Source organism: Dermacentor andersoni, chromosome 1 (assembly GCF_023375885.2).
Source record: "Dermacentor andersoni chromosome 1, qqDerAnde1_hic_scaffold, whole genome shotgun sequence".
NCBI classification, from domain to species: Eukaryota; Metazoa; Arthropoda; class Arachnida; order Ixodida; family Ixodidae; genus Dermacentor; species Dermacentor andersoni.
Window position 1 is genome coordinate 354,475,012 of NC_092814.1, and position 17,299 is coordinate 354,492,310.

Consider the following 17,299-nt stretch of genomic DNA (forward strand, 5'->3'; position numbering starts at 1 on the left):
GTATGTCCCTCTGCGCCCCCTCGATAGAGATTCTTGGGTGTAAGGTTGTGAAATTGGAGGAGTGCAGTGCAGTAACTGTCTCTAATAGAGGACACCTCAACTGCGCTGCACAAGGGGGAGGGGATTGGAAGCAGAAAAGAGAGACAGGAGAGCAGCAGCAGCAGCCGAAACACTGCAGGCGTGGGGAGAGGTGCGGTTAGAGGTGATCAGCGAGGCTGACGCCTTCGGCGAAGGCCAAGAATGCGCAGAAAGGCAGCTTATGTGAAGAGTTGCAGCCCGAAGGGTGCAGGAGGTTATTGACCATTGCATAAGGCAGATTTTGCGCATGGTAGACTTGCACGAGGGTCGCTCGCGCAGACGAGAAAGTGGGGCACTCACATAGTAAATGCTCCAATGTCTCAGCGCGCCCTCTTGATCGCGTTATCGCGAGCTCACTCCCCTGCCCTTTTTTCCCTTTGCTCACGTGGGAAGGCGACAATCGTGAAGCTAGCCACCATCTTTCTTGCCTCACCCTCGCACACTTTTACTCGCACCTAAAGCACACAGAGCACGGGGCGTGATAGGATCTGATTGCACTTGGACTTTATACGGGGAGCGCAATTTGAGAGGTGCGTTTGCAAGCACCTGCTTGTAATTCAATAATTTTACCATCTGCGTCCGCAGAAGATTCCATTTATCATCTCTGCATTCCATTGCGGCGGCAGTGAAATTTCATTATACTATTGAAATCGCATACAAACTTCCTTGTATTCAGTTTATAAAGGCATGGTGTACTATGAACAAAAGGCTATGGAAAGTTAAGTACTTCATTATATCGAGGTTTAACTGTATTTGTAATATTTTAATAATTTTTTTTGTCTTTATGAGGCACTGACAATTCCTTACGCTGGGCATGATGCCAGTTCGCTTCCTGCTCCAGAACTGTAGCGTCTTGTCAGTGTTTTCGTGCTGCCTTGGCCTCGCGTTCCCACACTGCGACGTCAATGGGTGCCTTCAGCGTTGAGCTGGGACATTCATCACACGCCGCAGCTACCACACTGCCGCTTCAACTACCGTCCAGGGCGTTGCGCTAGGCTCAATGCAATGCGAGACAGGCTTTGGGAGGCAGGTAATGGTCAGGTCTTATCAATGAACGGTGTGAACCAATGTTCAATAGGTCTATAAACACTGGTGCGAATGCTATCATTTTAAACCGATAGCTTTTTTTAGCTCATTCCTCAGTTTTGTCTTTTCGGTGTTGTCCACAGACCTTCTCTTTTATCTCTGACCTCCTCCACTCTCCTCTCTCATTGGTGGAAGCGCACACGATGGTGCTTGCGATTCCACCAGTGAGAAAGGAGGGCTAGGTCACGTAGGCGCAAAGCTCGGTTCCCTGCAACCCCACCACATAGTATTGCCCTCCACGCACCAGCGAACGGGATGCCAATAAATAATTATCAAAGGTGGCAGAACCCACCGATTCTGCCCGCAGTATCATGGAAGTTTTGCTGCAGTGCAGTCACGCCTTGCCTTTCCTTTTGCGAGCCGGTGGCGGTACAGGCATTTGCTGCCGCGTCGCGTTAACCACAGTGTTTAACATCACTGCATCTTTCTTTTGACGGGAGCGCCAGCAGTGGTGGCTCGCTTGGCGTGCTCATGTGCGCCGGCTGCCCCAGTGTATGTTTAGAGAGCCAGCAAGCACTTCATCATCGGAGAAGAGCATAGTAGCCTAAACGAGAATGCTATAAAACATGCTTACACTGAAATATCATGGAGGAATAATGTTAGTGCATACAGATGATCGAGGACACAAGAAGGCACAGGAAAGCACAAACATGGCGCCATGTCTTTCATGTAAACCTCCTTGTGTCCTCATCTGTATGTGCTGCAATATTATTGCAAGATGCCATACCAACAAGCCCGCATTGCAACTCTAGTCATGGAAGAAGCAAGGTCTTCAGACCCCCAAGCGATTCAGTGAGCTTGACATCGGGACCGAAAACACCCAGCTCATACCGCAGCTAATGCTTAAAGGGACCCTGAAACGATTTTGATGTTTTTGTACAAACATACTGGGCCGTTAGGGTAGGACCTTCTGATCATTAAGTGACGGATTTATTCGCTCTGTCTAAAGCGTGTAATTTATTATCAGGTTTTAAAAATGTGCATGGTTACCAATCGCAGCGCCGCTGCGATCGGAAAACTCAGGGGAGCAGCGGCACTGCTCCCATGAGTTTTCAGCCGCCCCCTCACAGTTGACGTAGTTAGCCCAATTGATGTCAGTTGGGCTAACTTTACGATTGGCTACTCAGGTTGCATCATTGATAATGTTTCCTACATTATGGTGAACAAATGTTGTTCATAACAGTTGGAATGTTGGTTAAGTTGTTTGTTTAAAAAAGTAACCGAAAGAGAATACACAACGACATTTTATCACTATACTCAAGCACTTCCATCACAGAAGAAATGCCTTCTGCTTGTGTTACAATGTTCTCCGTATTAACGCGGACTGCGCAGTCAGTGTTAGTCTCGAGCATTCTTTTTGCGAGCACCATGGATTTCCCTTGTTACGTTGTGGGCTGCAGATCTAGCGAACGACGTCATGTCAAGCTGCGACATTGTATCCCTCTGCGAGACAATATGCGAGCGGAAAGGCTACAGTGCATCGGGTTGTCGGTATCCAACCAGCATCAGCATCTACACGTTTGCAGCTATCATGTCGCACCAAAGGATTACTACCACAATAGCGTTTTAGCTTGTCCGATATTGGGGTAAACGCAAGTGCAAGTGGACTGGGCATTTTACCGGATGAGCGGAGGCGCAGACGTGAATGGACTGCAATGTGCTAGCCACTTGGTGGCACAAAGCTCAACCAGACAAACTCGGGGCTAATAGTATAGCAGTAGCCAAGTGTATTCTACTTTGCTTCTTGTGTAAATTTTTGACAGAAGCATAATTGGGAACAAGTTGTCTTTTTAAATGTCTAAAATCTTTTACACTTGGTTACTCTTGGTTACACTTGGTTACTCTTGGTTACACTTGGTTACTCTTGGTTACACTTGGTTACTCTTGGTTACTCTTGGTTACTCTTGGTTACTCTTGGTTACTCTTGGTTACACTTGGTTACTCAGTATTTCGTTGGTCAAGCTCTGCTCCACCAGGTGGCACTGCACCGTGCAGGCCGCTCAGGCTGCCCATGTTTTCGCTAAAGCCTCTTCATCACAAAAGGAGTATCATGGAGGGGCTTTAGTTTATGCCTCCGCCCATCCCTCAGAATGCTCATCTTGCCTGCAGTTACTGGAATAGTGGACACGCTCAGCGCTGCGACAGAACGCTCACAATGCACGCTGCTTTGTGACGCAGCATATGTCTGTGATGCAACACACATACTCGCTATCAAGTAAATCAAAGAGCCAACAACACAGCCTGCATCAGAGCCCCGATTGCTACCTTCATAACAAATACCGTGTTTACTGATCATATAAGGTCCGCACTTTTTTTTTTTTTTCAGATTTTTTAACTGGGTGCAGACCTTGCACAAGGCAGCCTTATAGCTATACTCATGAAGCCTCGAACTGCGCTCAGATTGCTATTCAAAGTAATGCAACCACTATGAACACATTTAGAGTCGCAGACAATGCTGCGAAAATATCAAAATAATTGGGCAGCCCAAGAAGAAAGAAATTAAATTGCAACATTAAAATCGATTTTATTGTTTTTGTGTTGAGTGCCAGCACAGCGGAAAATTGTTTATAGAGTTTTGCTTAGTGTTGTGCTCTATTAAAATAAAGTTTACGTGAAATTTCATGATGGCCAAGGCCACAAGTGCGTTTCGCGTTCACCCATTGCGCAGCGCAATGTGCATCATAGGTCGTCGAGAAGTGCACACACCGTGCACATGGCTTTGACTCCGTGACACTGTGTCAGTTTAGTTTACGTGTCAGTTTAGGCTGTGCTGCGCAAAATCAGTTTGAGCACACGCAAGCTTACGCCGTTCCTTTCATAAATGCACTCACTAGCTTGATGGGCTTTCATTGACAGCCGATCGCCTGCGGACCCAAACTCAGCTTCATGCACGTGCGCTCAGACCAGTCCAGACATGTTATCTCACAACTGATAACTGATTTATTCAACTGGTACAAACATTTTAATGGCGAACTTCCCGCACTGAATTATCCATGCAACTGCCGGCTACGACTAACCGGCACCACCACCCTGCCAGGCGCTGCTTCATCGGAGTTGGCGAAGTTGCGGTAACGGAATAGGTTTGATGCCGAGAGCGGGATATGGTGATGATAATGCCATCGTTGGCAAGACAACTAGTGCCATCTAGTAGCGGCTTGCAGAAATTAACCAGCAAGCAGGTATGCACGTAACGCTTAGTGAAACTTTGTATCCAAATTTTCTGACTTCAAAGTGGGGGTGTGGACCTTACACAAGTAAATATGGTATGCATATTTAGGTTAACATTGTTTTGGATTCCTCAGTTAAATACGAAGGATCTCACCAAGTTTGATTTTTATCTGCGCTGTAAAAAAAGAAAATAAAATTTTTCGCGTGATGGTCGCACGTGATGTCACGTGATGTCCAGATCCTAGCTATAGACAGCTTCGCTGTAAAAAGGGCATATTTACACTCATTGCATGTCTGGATTGACTGGCAAACCGATACTGAAATGCGTATTAATGAATTACAGTAGAACTACAATCGGTGAATACCCTGATTACAATCGGCAAGAAGCCTTGGTTGATGCTGAATTGCATGAATAAAAAACCAACCAACCATGAGGATGGGGTTCTATTTAAGAGGCAGTTCCGTTCAAGCGATTTCCGTTTATCAAGATTCCGCTGTAGCTTGTGCCTTTAACAACAAGCTTATTAAGCCAGAACTCTTGCGTGACGTTCCAGGATGAAGACACATAATTGAAACAAACCATTCAATGCATTAGTTTGAAGGAAGTGCTTGAAAACAGTTCATTTTCCTGACAACAGTGAAGACTGCAGCAGCCTTGGCTGTGCTCAAGTTCATTGAGGGTGTAGGCGGCATTGACAGAATTCTCACGAGGCTAGAACTGGAATAGAGTGCAGACAAAAAAGCAGGCTGAACAAGCTAATGACTAAGACAAACACCTCATGAGTGCAGATATAGGAGCTCTTGGCAGCTCTTAAGCTGCAACAGGATTAATGCGGTGAATTGGGTGTGTTGGTACATATTTGAAAAGGCGGCCGCACAAGAAAACAAGGACGGAGACAAGATGACATCCGTGTCTCAGCGCTTGACCTTGTCGCCTCGTTTGTTTTTTGCGCCGCCGTCTTTTCAAAAGCTGAAATGAGAGAAAGCTTGAAGCAATGGCTGCTGAGAAGCATTGGGTAGAAGAGGAGGGCCTAAAATATCTGGCAGGGACCTTTTTACTGGTCACTGTTGCCCGAGAAATAAATTAGCATGTATGTCTTGAATTCTCCAGATCGATTTTTCTCGCTTTGCACTTTTTTGCCAAATTCAGCATCTGGGAGCACTTACTCTCTTAGGTATACCCTTTGGGGTGTATATTTGTCACACAACAATAATCGTCAACTGCCTTGCTTGCGTTTCCTTTCTTGAAAACACTGTGCTCGCTCCTTTCCTGCTGAAAATGCTCTGTCATGCTGATAATGCGCATGTCATTTGTGATTTGGAAGTACCGGGCTCGCTGTGTTAAAGAAATCGAATGTGGACAAGACAGATGACAATTATTGTTGTGTGGCAAGATACAACCCAAAGGGTGTAATTTTGCTTAAGCGCGCATGGTTTCCAAATAGCATTACCAAGGCATGCTTTCAAGGTGGTTTCTGTACTGAAATTCTTTTAGGAAAAAAACTGCTGTACTTCTTGAATTGTACAATTTCTTCATACAGGAAAAAAAAAAAATCTGATTTCTGATGCTGAAGACAAGACAATCTTCAAATGATGCACATGTTCATGTTTGTACATGTTTTCATGTGCCGCAGTCCATGTTTTTCCATTGAGCACTGCTCAGCGGCAACATTTTTCCTGAGCCCTCTCACCCCTTGTTCGTTCATGATTACTATTTCTTTTTTTCCCCTTTTTCTTTTTGCAGGTGTGTGTGCCCGCCTTCATATCGGGGCAACCGCTGTGAAGAAGTTAAGCCATGTGTTCTTAACCACTGCCCTGAAAAAAGCACTTGCCAAGATCTGGAGCAGGGATTCGAGTGTGAGTTTGTGCTTTAAGCTTTCTGGTTGTATTGCACTAATTGCTGTAAGCTTATTTACTTCCTGTAACTGCTGGAACTGCCACAAGTACATATGAGCTTTCCAGTAGCATAACGCTGGCTGTGCACCGTGATCAAGAGTTAAGGCTCGGCTTTACTATGGCATTTCCAGCGGGCCAGGAAGTGGCCGGTGAAGTCGGCTATGTCATGCTGGTGACACAAGGATTGCAAAAAATTTTCGCCCTTAGCCAATCGCGACCAAGAAATTCGATGCCGCGTTGGCTCAATTGCAATCGAACATAAGACTCGTAACACCCTTATTAGACTTCTACAGAGTTGTGCTATTTTAGCTCTATCTTTTTAGCTTTTATGGAGTAGTTGCTTTTATTGAATTACCACTTATAATGGAACTTTTTCGCTGCCCCGTTCACTTCGTTGTAATGAGGGTTTCCTGTATATGGACACTCCGGGCGAATTGTTGCCGTGAGCTCCCGTATAAAGTCTGAGTGCCATAACATCTCACCCCATGTGCTGTTTGCTTTGGGTGCAATGGAAAGTGTGTGAGGGTGAGCCGAAAAAGATGGTGGATTGATGCGCGCTGTCCTCTCGCGTGCCCAACTTTGGAGGTCACTTGATCAAATGTGTGCTAGGGGAGTGGGAGAGAACAAAGTTCTTGAGTGCGCATCTCCTTCTCTACCCTTGCTGTGCTGCGCATGGTTGTCCCCATGGCTGAGCACACGTGTAGGCTACTCGCGGTATCTTGGAGGTAACCTGTGGTGGGTGCAAATTCTGGGCAAGCCGAGATGGCTGGTTGCTTCATGTACACTGTCATACCGGGCACCTACTGTTAGAGGTAGTGTCGGCACATGTTGAAACGAGAGGCAGCCCGAAGTGTTTGCTCTCCGAGGCTGCGCACTAGCTCATCAAGCTAGTGTTGTGACAGCGCGGTCATCAAGTGCAATCGGTTTTTATTTGTCTGTGCGCGTATGATACCATGCTTGTTAATTTGATTAATAAGCAAACTTATACTTCAATTTATTTGTCCGATAAAACTATGAACCTTACTTTGTGCAGTTGTCTAATACTTTGCTATTGCTATTACTGCTTCGGCTTTTGGATGAAACTGCAGGTCTTATTTTTTTACTGCTCATTTTTCAAGTGTCCATAGACTACTTCTTCTCAGTTCCTGTTTTCTGGGAAAATGAAGCCCACTGCATTCACAATACTGGCTTGCATGCGAAAATTCTTTCTTTTCGTTCGTTTGTTTTTGTCAGCCCTACTTGTAAAAAATGGCAGCAAATCCCCTACCTCAAAACCCTACAAGCTCTCTGCTATCAGAGCTAAACACTTCTTTTTTTCGCCAGCCATTCATTCGTTCATTTAGGCTATTCACTGACATTGACAATCATTGTCGATGGTTCCCGCATAATTTTCGTTTACAACAGCTTTTAGCAGACCATGTCCCCAAGAATCAATGACATCTGCAAAAAAGTTACCTTCTGTTCCATTCTTACCCTTAATATTCGTTACAAAATGAACATTAGAAAAAATTTTGCATAACCTATGCTCAAATAGCAAAAACTATTTTAATTTTTATTTTAAACTTGAATATTCACGCAACCTTGATTTTTTTTTTATTTTCGAGCTGGATCATAAAAAATTATTATTGTTTTGTTGATGCTGTAGATGTGTAGTTGGCATGTAATTTGAAACAGGCGAGAAAAAAGCTCGTGGGAACTACTAGCTGTAATTCTGTTACTGCTTCTTGATGTCCAGTAGCACAGGTTCAGATAGGGATGCTCCAAATCATCTACTAGTCATGCAACCGTCAAATGCTTGATCAAAAGTATGCGTAAGAGGGGAGTCTCAGCTCAGTGTTCTGACCATGGGAATTACCTTTGCCAGGACAGCAGCTGCTTTTCTTAACAGGTTTTGCATGGGCAAGGAGTCAAGATTAGTAGAAAACAGTAAGGTGAGGGATGGGTGAGGCAGGTGGAAGTGCTATGAATGAAGGATGAGCTATAATAGTGAAAGAGTGGAAGGTGGCAATGTTGGTGCTTCTTTAGTACTGGTGGCAGGCAATGCTTGACCATCGACTTATGTGAAAGCAGGAGCAGGGAGATACGAGAGAGATAAAATACATATTGCCACGTCTACGCAGGGGCTATAAAACTGGTAGGCTTTGATTTGCCAGAAAACAGAATATGTCTTGGGCATTTCAAAAATGGCAAATGGCAAAAAAAAGAAGAAGAAAGAAAGCCCTAATAAAAGCTTAGATTCAAGATTGAGTTGTTAAGGGATCTTGAGCAAATGTACACAAGTGTACTGTTGCTGCTGCCGACAGCTTTGTTTCAGCACCCTTGCCACTAACCTGTAGCTCCGTATGCAGGATGCTGAAGTCTCACAAGTTTTCTCTTTAATCTGTCTGCAGGCGTTTCTTCAGCCACATTCGACGCCAACCGCAGAGTGTCCTTTCGCTATCGGGCATTGCTGCCAAGTGATCAAAGGGTGGACAGTGTGTCCATGCGGTTCCGAACGCGCTCGCCGAATGGCAACCTGTTATGGCTTGCCTCCGGTCCAGGGAGCGGTCGTTTCTTCTCACTGTCACTAGTCGACAGTAAGGTGGAGGCTCGCTGGCAGTTCAACAGCAAGGAACAAAGGCTGCACTTCGGGATTAATGCCACACAGGGAGAGTGGCAGGTGAGTTGTGTGGATGTGCAGTGAAACTTCACTGAGAATAAGCTTCAGGGGAGCTTAAGGAAGGGCTGACACAGGTGGAAGATTGCCCTGGTAAAGTCTATGCGCAGGAACTTGATGCAAACAAGAAGAAAAGTATAATGGCAGTGTGCAGCATGTAATGCACACTTTATAAAGTACTACAACAAAATGTCTTTCATAGTCCTTGGGAAGTACATCAATTCTCGTCACGTAAAGTGATTTACTTGTTATTGTAGTCGTCTAAAAGGCCCCGTAGCCGTTCACCAAAAATGTCTTGGGTTGCATTCGTGCATTGCGCATCTGCAGCCACAATATTTGTAAAAGTACACCCTCCAATTATTGTCTGAAAAACTGGGCAAGAAATTGTAGCACATCCAAAGCTTTTGTTAGCTATAGACATTGGTTTTACTGGGCATGCAGCAGTGCCGAGCCTAGATAATCAATCATGTTTGAGAAATTGGCGGTTGACTGTATTTTTGAGACTGCACTGTTCATTTGTGTGTCCTTGCAGCTAAGTGGAACCTCTATAATATGTACCTGGCAGGAACATGGCATGACTATGCACTGAGCGATAGTACAAACTAGGCACCAAGTACAAATGTGGGCCTCCTTACGAGCGCCATTGCCTAAAAAGAAAGAAATACAATGCTTATGTAAATGTTGCCTGAAATACATACTAAAGATTTTTTTTTTCCAAAGCGGTGAAAAACAATACTGGATATTCCGCACTACAATGTAATAGAGGGCAGGTGGTACTAAGCAGCATTTCAAGACCTCAATAGAGAGCACAGCAGTGGAGCAGATGATGCATCAGCTCGTTCAGTTTTCGTCCATGCAGGTGGGCGCATGTTGGTATTACGATCTAGAGTGAGAAATGGTGCCGCTTCTTTGAAACACAGTGCCTCCCACTCATGCAATTTGCATGCAGCCTGTTGCCTGCTAAGTGCATGCCGTGCTTATGCTGAGACTTGCTGTTTACTCGCGTCTTTGCCGGCAGACAGTCCTCATGTTTCATATGAGTGCCTGTACAGTGAACTGTCTTCGTATCTGTACCACGCGCATTGCATGAGTGCTGTGCATAGCTTGCTGTGCCAATGCAGCGACTCAGTGTCAGAAACGACAGCAGGCTGCTTTTGTTTCTGACATGGAGGAGGTTTCTGCAAATGACGTACACTTAGACTGCCCCAACTCATAGGTAGCGGAGATAACAGCACATTCGGTTTATCGCTAATTAAAAGCATGCATGATTTTGGCTTCTAGCGCGAAGTGAAACACGGACACCGAAAGGAGCAGACAGGACGAGCGCTAACTCTCAACTAAATTTTTATTAAAACGAAGAACATATATATAGGTGATTGCAAAAACCGTAGCAAAAGAACATGACAAGGTAAAAAGCATCAGTTTAACATATCAGGGGGTATCGAAGTCAAAGAACAAAAATTACTTCAGATTAGTACACGTATTGCGAAGGTACTGAAATTCGCAATCTAACAGAGACAACGAAGCATGACTGACGCAAGTGTCTCCTAATCTTTTTATGTGGAATGCCTCAATAATTTCCCACGTGGTTTGGCATCTGTGTCTAGAAAGAATTTTCGTGTCTTCAGAGAAAGGTTTGCAACCACAATCGAAACAATGTGCTGCTAAATGTGATGCATTGGGGTTGTTTAGTGAATGTTTGTGTTCTTTTAGTCTAATGTTAATGCACCTGCCACTCTGTCCAATGTAAGCTTTCCCACACTCGAGTGGAATCCTGTCTGCTCCTTTCTGTGTTCGTGTTTCACTTCGCGCTAGAAGCCAAAATCATGTTACCGTACCAACTCGCCCAACTGTCTATCCTTTTGCATTAAAAGCATGCAGCAGGCTGCTAAGGCCACTGCACACTATGCCAGGCATACTGCTGAGCAGATAAGTGAAGATGCTTATCATGACATAAGCTTCGCGGCAATAGATCATAGAGGCATACCCATCGGTGGCCGTGCTCTTTGCTGAGGCTGCCACCATGCCTCCGTGTATGTATGTTGCTTATTCATAAAAGCATCACCAGATCCACAGGGAAGCCAGTATCATTGGTAGACCAGTCTCTGCACTTTCTGAAAAGGTGGAAGATAATTTGTAGCACAGCACAGTGTCAGCCACATTGCAAGTTGAGGCAGTGTGGGTAACCTCTATGCGGCAGAAAGTGTTTAATGGTACGCAACTTGAAATTTGGGGGTGGGCCAACTGAGATTTGGGGGTATGCTTACGCATATTTAGACAACTGCAGTGGAGCTTCTGCATACTTTTAAACATTGTTTTGGTCACAGACAATCTTTTTCACATTATTCTGCCATTGTGTGCATCATTCAGATAATATATATCCGTTAAAGCACCCCAGCTGGTCTACATTTTCGGAGTACCCAGCTATGGTGTGCCTCATAATCAGATCGTGGTTTTGGCACATAAAACCCCATAATTTTTTTAGATAATATTGTTATGTTACAGAAGTCACACATAAAGATTTATTTACAATATTTATAAGGGAGACAACGACGCACAAACAAGATGGCTGTTGAGACCCATTCCAACTCTATATGTCAAATAGTCTTCTTCTGACTGGCACCACTCTTGGTTGTGCCATAACAAAAAATATCCCGTTGGGAATGCCTTTACAGTTGTGCATTTGTGTTTCTTGAATTTTGGCCCCAGCATGCCGTGTTAGCATTCAGTACTACTCGGCATAAATAAAAGTTTAGAATAGAGTAACTTGCACGATACTCTAGATTAAAATAATGAATATTAAGCGTAACCAGCACGGTTAGTAGCAATGTGCATGCTTGGCATGCATGCTAACTACAACCATTGCTGCAATTGGCAAGCCATGGTTTCTCACCTTATGTGCAGAACTTGAAAAACTTTGTACTTTGCAATAGCCGAATGGTTTTGTGTTTTTACCAAAGTTGAGCACTAGTAAACACACTGTCCCTACAGTGGACGCTCACGAGTTGAGAAGCACAGTAAGCTCTGGATAGTGCTACTAAGCTTAGATATTTAGGAGGACATACCTAAGCTTGTTACGAAAGGCTCGCCAGACACTTAGACTGGTACAAAGGCATATATGGGACAATTTACTATTGAGTCTATTGAGGAGGAGTCCCATGTTTGAGAAGCCCTGTGCGCCGCGCCAGCTGCTGTGGTTGATCCCCCAAAGATCCGCGCCATCTTCCGAGAGAGTCTTAAAGCACGACTGAAAAAATTGTCAGCATGGCAGCCTCATTCAGGCATCTTATCTGTTCTTGCACCGCGGTCTGGTTCACAGGTACGACTATGTAAAATATTTTTGGGCTCAGAGTGTCCGTTTGTTCAGGCCATTTGCTTAGGTTGACAGTCATCATTGATGGTTTCTGCATAATTCTCTTTTAGAGCCCACCGATTGCCAATCACAAGTTACCATCTAAGCAACTTGTTGCCATACCTGTGTTGGAAGGTTACAGAAGTTTGTCTCTGTTACAGGAATTGCGGGTGAACATCAGCAACACCGCCGTAAATGCCACTCTTGTTCCGGGTGACGTACAGATGCTCCTCAGAACAGATAATGGGGTGCTAGGGCTCTCGGACCTTTTGGCAGTTGTTGCTCTTGCTGGTGACACTGCTGAAGTCTCCTCTGGAGGTCATGGCGATGTCCCATTTGAGGGATGCCTTGAGGAGGTGCGCCTTGGTGGTATCCTCTTGCCATTCTTCACACCTGACCATCTTGTGAGCAGCAACACCACTGCCACGTGGGACCGATTTGAGCTTGTTGGCTTGGATGAGCCGTCGGCAGGCTGCATTCTTTGTCGACCCGATCAGTGTGCTCATGGTGGCGATTGCCAGGACCCACTGGAGTCATACGTCTGTGTCTGCCCACAAGCCTACGAGGGTGAACGGTGCGAGCTCGATGTGGATGAGTGTGCAACAAACCCCTGTCAACAAGGAGCACCATGCATCAACCTCGACGGAGGTTTCCGGTGCAACTGCTCTAATGGCTACACAGGAAAGCTGTGAGTTTTAGCCATTCGGTGTTAATTGGAAAAGAACAGAGGACTGGCAGTGTTTTTCTGTAAGCACTAATTGACAAGACAACATAGAGCAGCCCTTGTCCTCTCTTCGTTAGTCTGTGTCTGATTCCACTAGCTTAAACTAGAACCAACCTTTCCAGCCTTTTTGCTCTTATTTAGATTTCTTTTTCAGCTGGCTGATAAGACTGATGTTTGCAGTTGCGAGGAGCGCATCTGGTACTGCAGCTTCAGCCCATGCCAGAATGGAGCCACCTGCATGGATGGTGAACCGGGCCACTTCAGCTGCCAGTGCACCGATGATTTTGAGGGCCAGAACTGCACTGACAGGGTGAGATTATGGGCAGGAATGCGTGTCAGGTAGGGAACTTTAAGAACAAAGGGAGAATGCTGCAGTGAGAAAGTCCAAGGATTGATGACAGTCATGCCCAACGTACATGATTGTTGAGCAGCTTCAGTTCTGCTGTGGGGTTTGTGCAGCTCCAGCATGGCAGGTTCAATGCCAAGCTTGTCATGATTGTCTGCAAAAGAAAAAAAGAAAAGAAAAAGAAACAGTGCAAGCCCTAATGGGAACCACTACGAGAACTAACTACCTTGCTCCCAGCTGATGAAAAACTGTGTTTAGTTAAGAGAAAAAGAGAGAAATAAAAGTTATCAAAATTTTTACCCACATTACTGCCTGTGACCACCTCAACCACAATTGCCTGTACCTTGTCCACGAAGCCAGTAATCTCCCTGAGCCCTCTTACACACTTGTCTGCACTGCACAACCTAAAAAACAGTTTTAAACTCCACATACAAAAAATAAAAGTGACATGCACCACTCATTTGCTCTCTTGAATTGGATTAAAAATATGGCAAAAGAATTAATTTTGGAAAGTACACTTTGTGCAATTTCCTATATGTAATAAATGTGTCTCACATGGTCAGGATTGTTATATCTTGGTTGAACAGTACAACTGGTACGTTTGGTCACCACCACTCACTTTTTGATTGAAGCATTTGAGCATAATGAACAAAAAAAAAATATTGTCACGAAGAGGACAGCATAATGTGCATTTGGAAAGAAGATTAGTTGAACTGTAAGAAATAGTTAGAGAGCAGCATCAATTACATAGCACGTTTGTGGAATTGATGTCCTTTTTTCTCTTGTGTTGTTCTGAGCACACGGTTGCAGGGTTTAATAAAGCAAGCTGGCTTCACTTGGATTTCACTTGGACAGGACACATAATAGGCAGGACAACTGGTGGTCATGGGAAGGATATTTGGGATAGGATGAGATTTATATGGGAGTAATGAGGCTAAGATAACACTGGGAAAACCCCTTCTGCTGATGTGGGCATTTTTTTGGACAATTATAGTGGCGGATATTTATGACGATGATTATGATGGGGATATTTTGTATGATGATGATTATGCTGGTTACTCGGCTCTTCGTGACACATTTAAATAGCTAGGTAGCGTCAATTGTCTTTTCTTTTTTTATTGCATGCCAGGGCATTGTAAACAGTGAGGTAAACCCTTAAGCAAAAGTATACGGACCAGAGGCTTGCCAAAAAAAAATTTTTATAATTAAGATGCACAAAGTGAAATTGATGAGTACACTGGAAAGTATGTAATGCCATGTTTGGAGTGCAGTCCTCTGTTTCAAGTTACATTCACAGGCGGAGTAGAAAATCTGCTTTATTGTGGAATCCCTGGTCCATATACTTTTGCAGCGGAGTACAGGGATGTGCATATTTTGCTTAAAATGCTAAAAAAAAAAAGATTTTACACTTACCGCTGGCACTGTTCTTGCTCACATTGCACACAAAGATAGCATTTTTGAGTCTATGTCATTCAGTATAACGCTTGGCCTAGTTACTTGCCTGTGATGTAAGAAAAGAATGAGAAACTGCTTTTGTCTATGAGAGAAATGGCTGCTGCAAGGACTGCATTAGCCCAGACTTGTGTTGGTGCCTGTCGGCAGCTGCAGGAAGCAGTGATTCAGGGAGAGTTGCTGCATGTCACCCGTTCCCCTGGATCATGCGGCAACTCTCCCTGAACAGCTGCTTTCCGCAGTTGCCGGCAGGCGGGCACACAAGTTTCTGCTAGTGCTGTCGCGGCAGTGCCTTGCATCCCTATAAACGAATGCAACTTTACATTTTTTTCCTTATGAACCAGGCAAGTAACTAAGCCAAGTGTTACACTGAATGATGTAGACTTCAAAATACGACCTTTTTGCAAAATGGGAGCAAGAACAGTGCAGTGGTAAGCGTAAAATCTTTTTTCAAACACTTTAAGTGAAACATACATGTCCCTGTGTATGTCAAGACATCTGTGAAGCCTGCCGTGGTGGCGTAGTGGCTATGGCGGTGTGCTACTAAGCTTGAGGACGCGAGATCAAATCCCAGCCACAGCGGCCACATTTGGATGGGTGTGTAATGCAAAAACGCCCATGTACCATGTATTGGGTGCACATTAAAGAACCCCAGGTGGTCAAAATTATTCCGGAGTCCCTCACTATGGCATGCCTCATAATCAAATCACAGTTTTGGCACGTAAAACCCCAGAATTTAATTTACTTTTTCTAATGACACATTGCGTATGCCTTCATGTTTTGTGCTGCACTCTCTTGATTGCAGAAAGTCATCACGTGTGACCAAGCTCCCTGTCAGAACGATGGAGTGTGCATTTCTCAAGAACCTAAGGGGAAAATTGCTGTGAGTAGCTGCAAGCTTTTCCTCAATTGACAATGGTAGCACTGGAAAATTCCACTTGATGTGTGCATCTGTGCAGGCATTGTTTGTCAGAAAGTTCATCTAATAATAATGGCATACTTTAGTTTGGGGTGTTTCTTTGAAGCCTTGTACTGGCTTCATACATGTTTTCCTCAGCACAGTTGGCATCAAAAGTTTACCGAGGCATGGGTTCCATGCAGAAGTAGAATTTCCAAGCAGTTTGTGACTGCATGTAGCAAGTAAAACTGTACAACACCATGTTGTTCACATGTGCCGTGGTTTGCATGTACAGGGTGGAAATCCAAATACTAGGTTGCATGCCTGGGCTGCAGAAATATTCAGCTTTATCCACGGATTTCATGGTCCTTGAACTTCTGACGCTGACTGTACAATTAAGAATATGGATCATTTTACCTACGTAGGATACTTAGACAATGTGTATTAAGTTTGGAAAATAAAAGGAAAAGCGTTCTTCGTGGACAAAACTAATTCTGCATTGTTAGCATCTACCATATATACTTGAGTAAGGGCCGCACTCGTCTAAGTGTCTCACCTCCTCACTTAGTAGCCCAAAATTTGGCAATCAAATTTAAGAGTTGCATTTCACGCATGGTGCCATGATCCTCGCAATCGACGCAGCTACCATATGTCAGTAGCTGCCCCACAGTTTTTAGTGCGTGTCGCAGAGCTAAGCTATCTGCGAGATCGTCCCTTTTTCGTCCCATTTTTTTATTTTGCCGGTTCCATGTATCATTGCTTCTTTGTGCCGTGGTCACTTTCATGACTGCATAGCATGACTGCTTGCAAGAAAAGGCTTTGTTCAAGCTTTGAGTTGTATATGCTGAAGAGCATGGGAAACGGGCAGCCGGTCGTAACTTCGGCATCGACGAAAAATGCATGCATCGGTCGTGCGACGTGAAAGAAGATCTGGCCATGATGAGAAGACCAAAAAGGCATTCCGCGGTAAGCCGAGCGAATTCCGAATACAGTTAGCTCGAACTTCCGTTAATGCGACCCTGATGGAACCGACAGAACTGGTCGAATTACCCCGCGGGTCGAATTAAACAAAACACAAACACGCCGTTGATCCACTTAGCGGTGTTTGCCTTTAATGTTAGCTTCGCCACTATACAGCCGCGTTATGCGGCGAAGTATACCGAGCGGGAAAAGGTGTCACTGTTACAGGACATAGCACGTGTTCGGTATTTTACACACGCACATGCGCCGTCTCGAGTCACAGTGCCAACACCGTGACGCCTAGTAAGTTTACTGGCAGGCCTTCAGAGTGTTAGATAGACCCCCTCTTTTGTTGGCCCTAAACGTCCCCTCAGTTTTACGAGTTTTTTCATATAACCGCCTTCCTTTTCGCAAGCTTTCCCAAAACACAGATGGCTTTTCTCTGCTTCTAGGTGCACGGCGCATGCGCGCGTATAATTAAGGAGCGCATACTAGGCCCCATTAACAGTCTCAAACGAGACACGCATGGTGGGCGAAATGAGGGCTCAAATTGCTACAGAAGCGTCGGAAGCAGTTCTGAATGGCTGCCCGTATGCATATTTAACGTCTAGGTGCTCGTACTGGGACCGGACACGGCGCGTGCATGCGTGTCTAATTAGGGAACTCGTACTATGCTTTGTGAC

General features: G+C 44.7%; 1 protein-coding gene across 1 annotated transcript in view; it reads left to right on the forward strand.

The window, feature by feature from the left end:
* The window catches only part of crb (cell polarity complex component crumbs), a 223,778-nt gene that overhangs the window by 182,220 nt on the left and 24,259 nt on the right, over window positions 1–17,299 (forward strand). Inside the window, exons 20-24 of the mRNA XM_050166508.2 lie at window positions 6,077–6,189; window positions 8,619–8,887; window positions 12,398–12,924; window positions 13,141–13,270; window positions 15,564–15,641. Coding sequence (XP_050022465.1) covers window positions 6,077–6,189; window positions 8,619–8,887; window positions 12,398–12,924; window positions 13,141–13,270; window positions 15,564–15,641 — 1,117 coding nt within the window. The remainder of the gene's footprint in view (window positions 1–6,076; window positions 6,190–8,618; window positions 8,888–12,397; window positions 12,925–13,140; window positions 13,271–15,563; window positions 15,642–17,299) is intronic.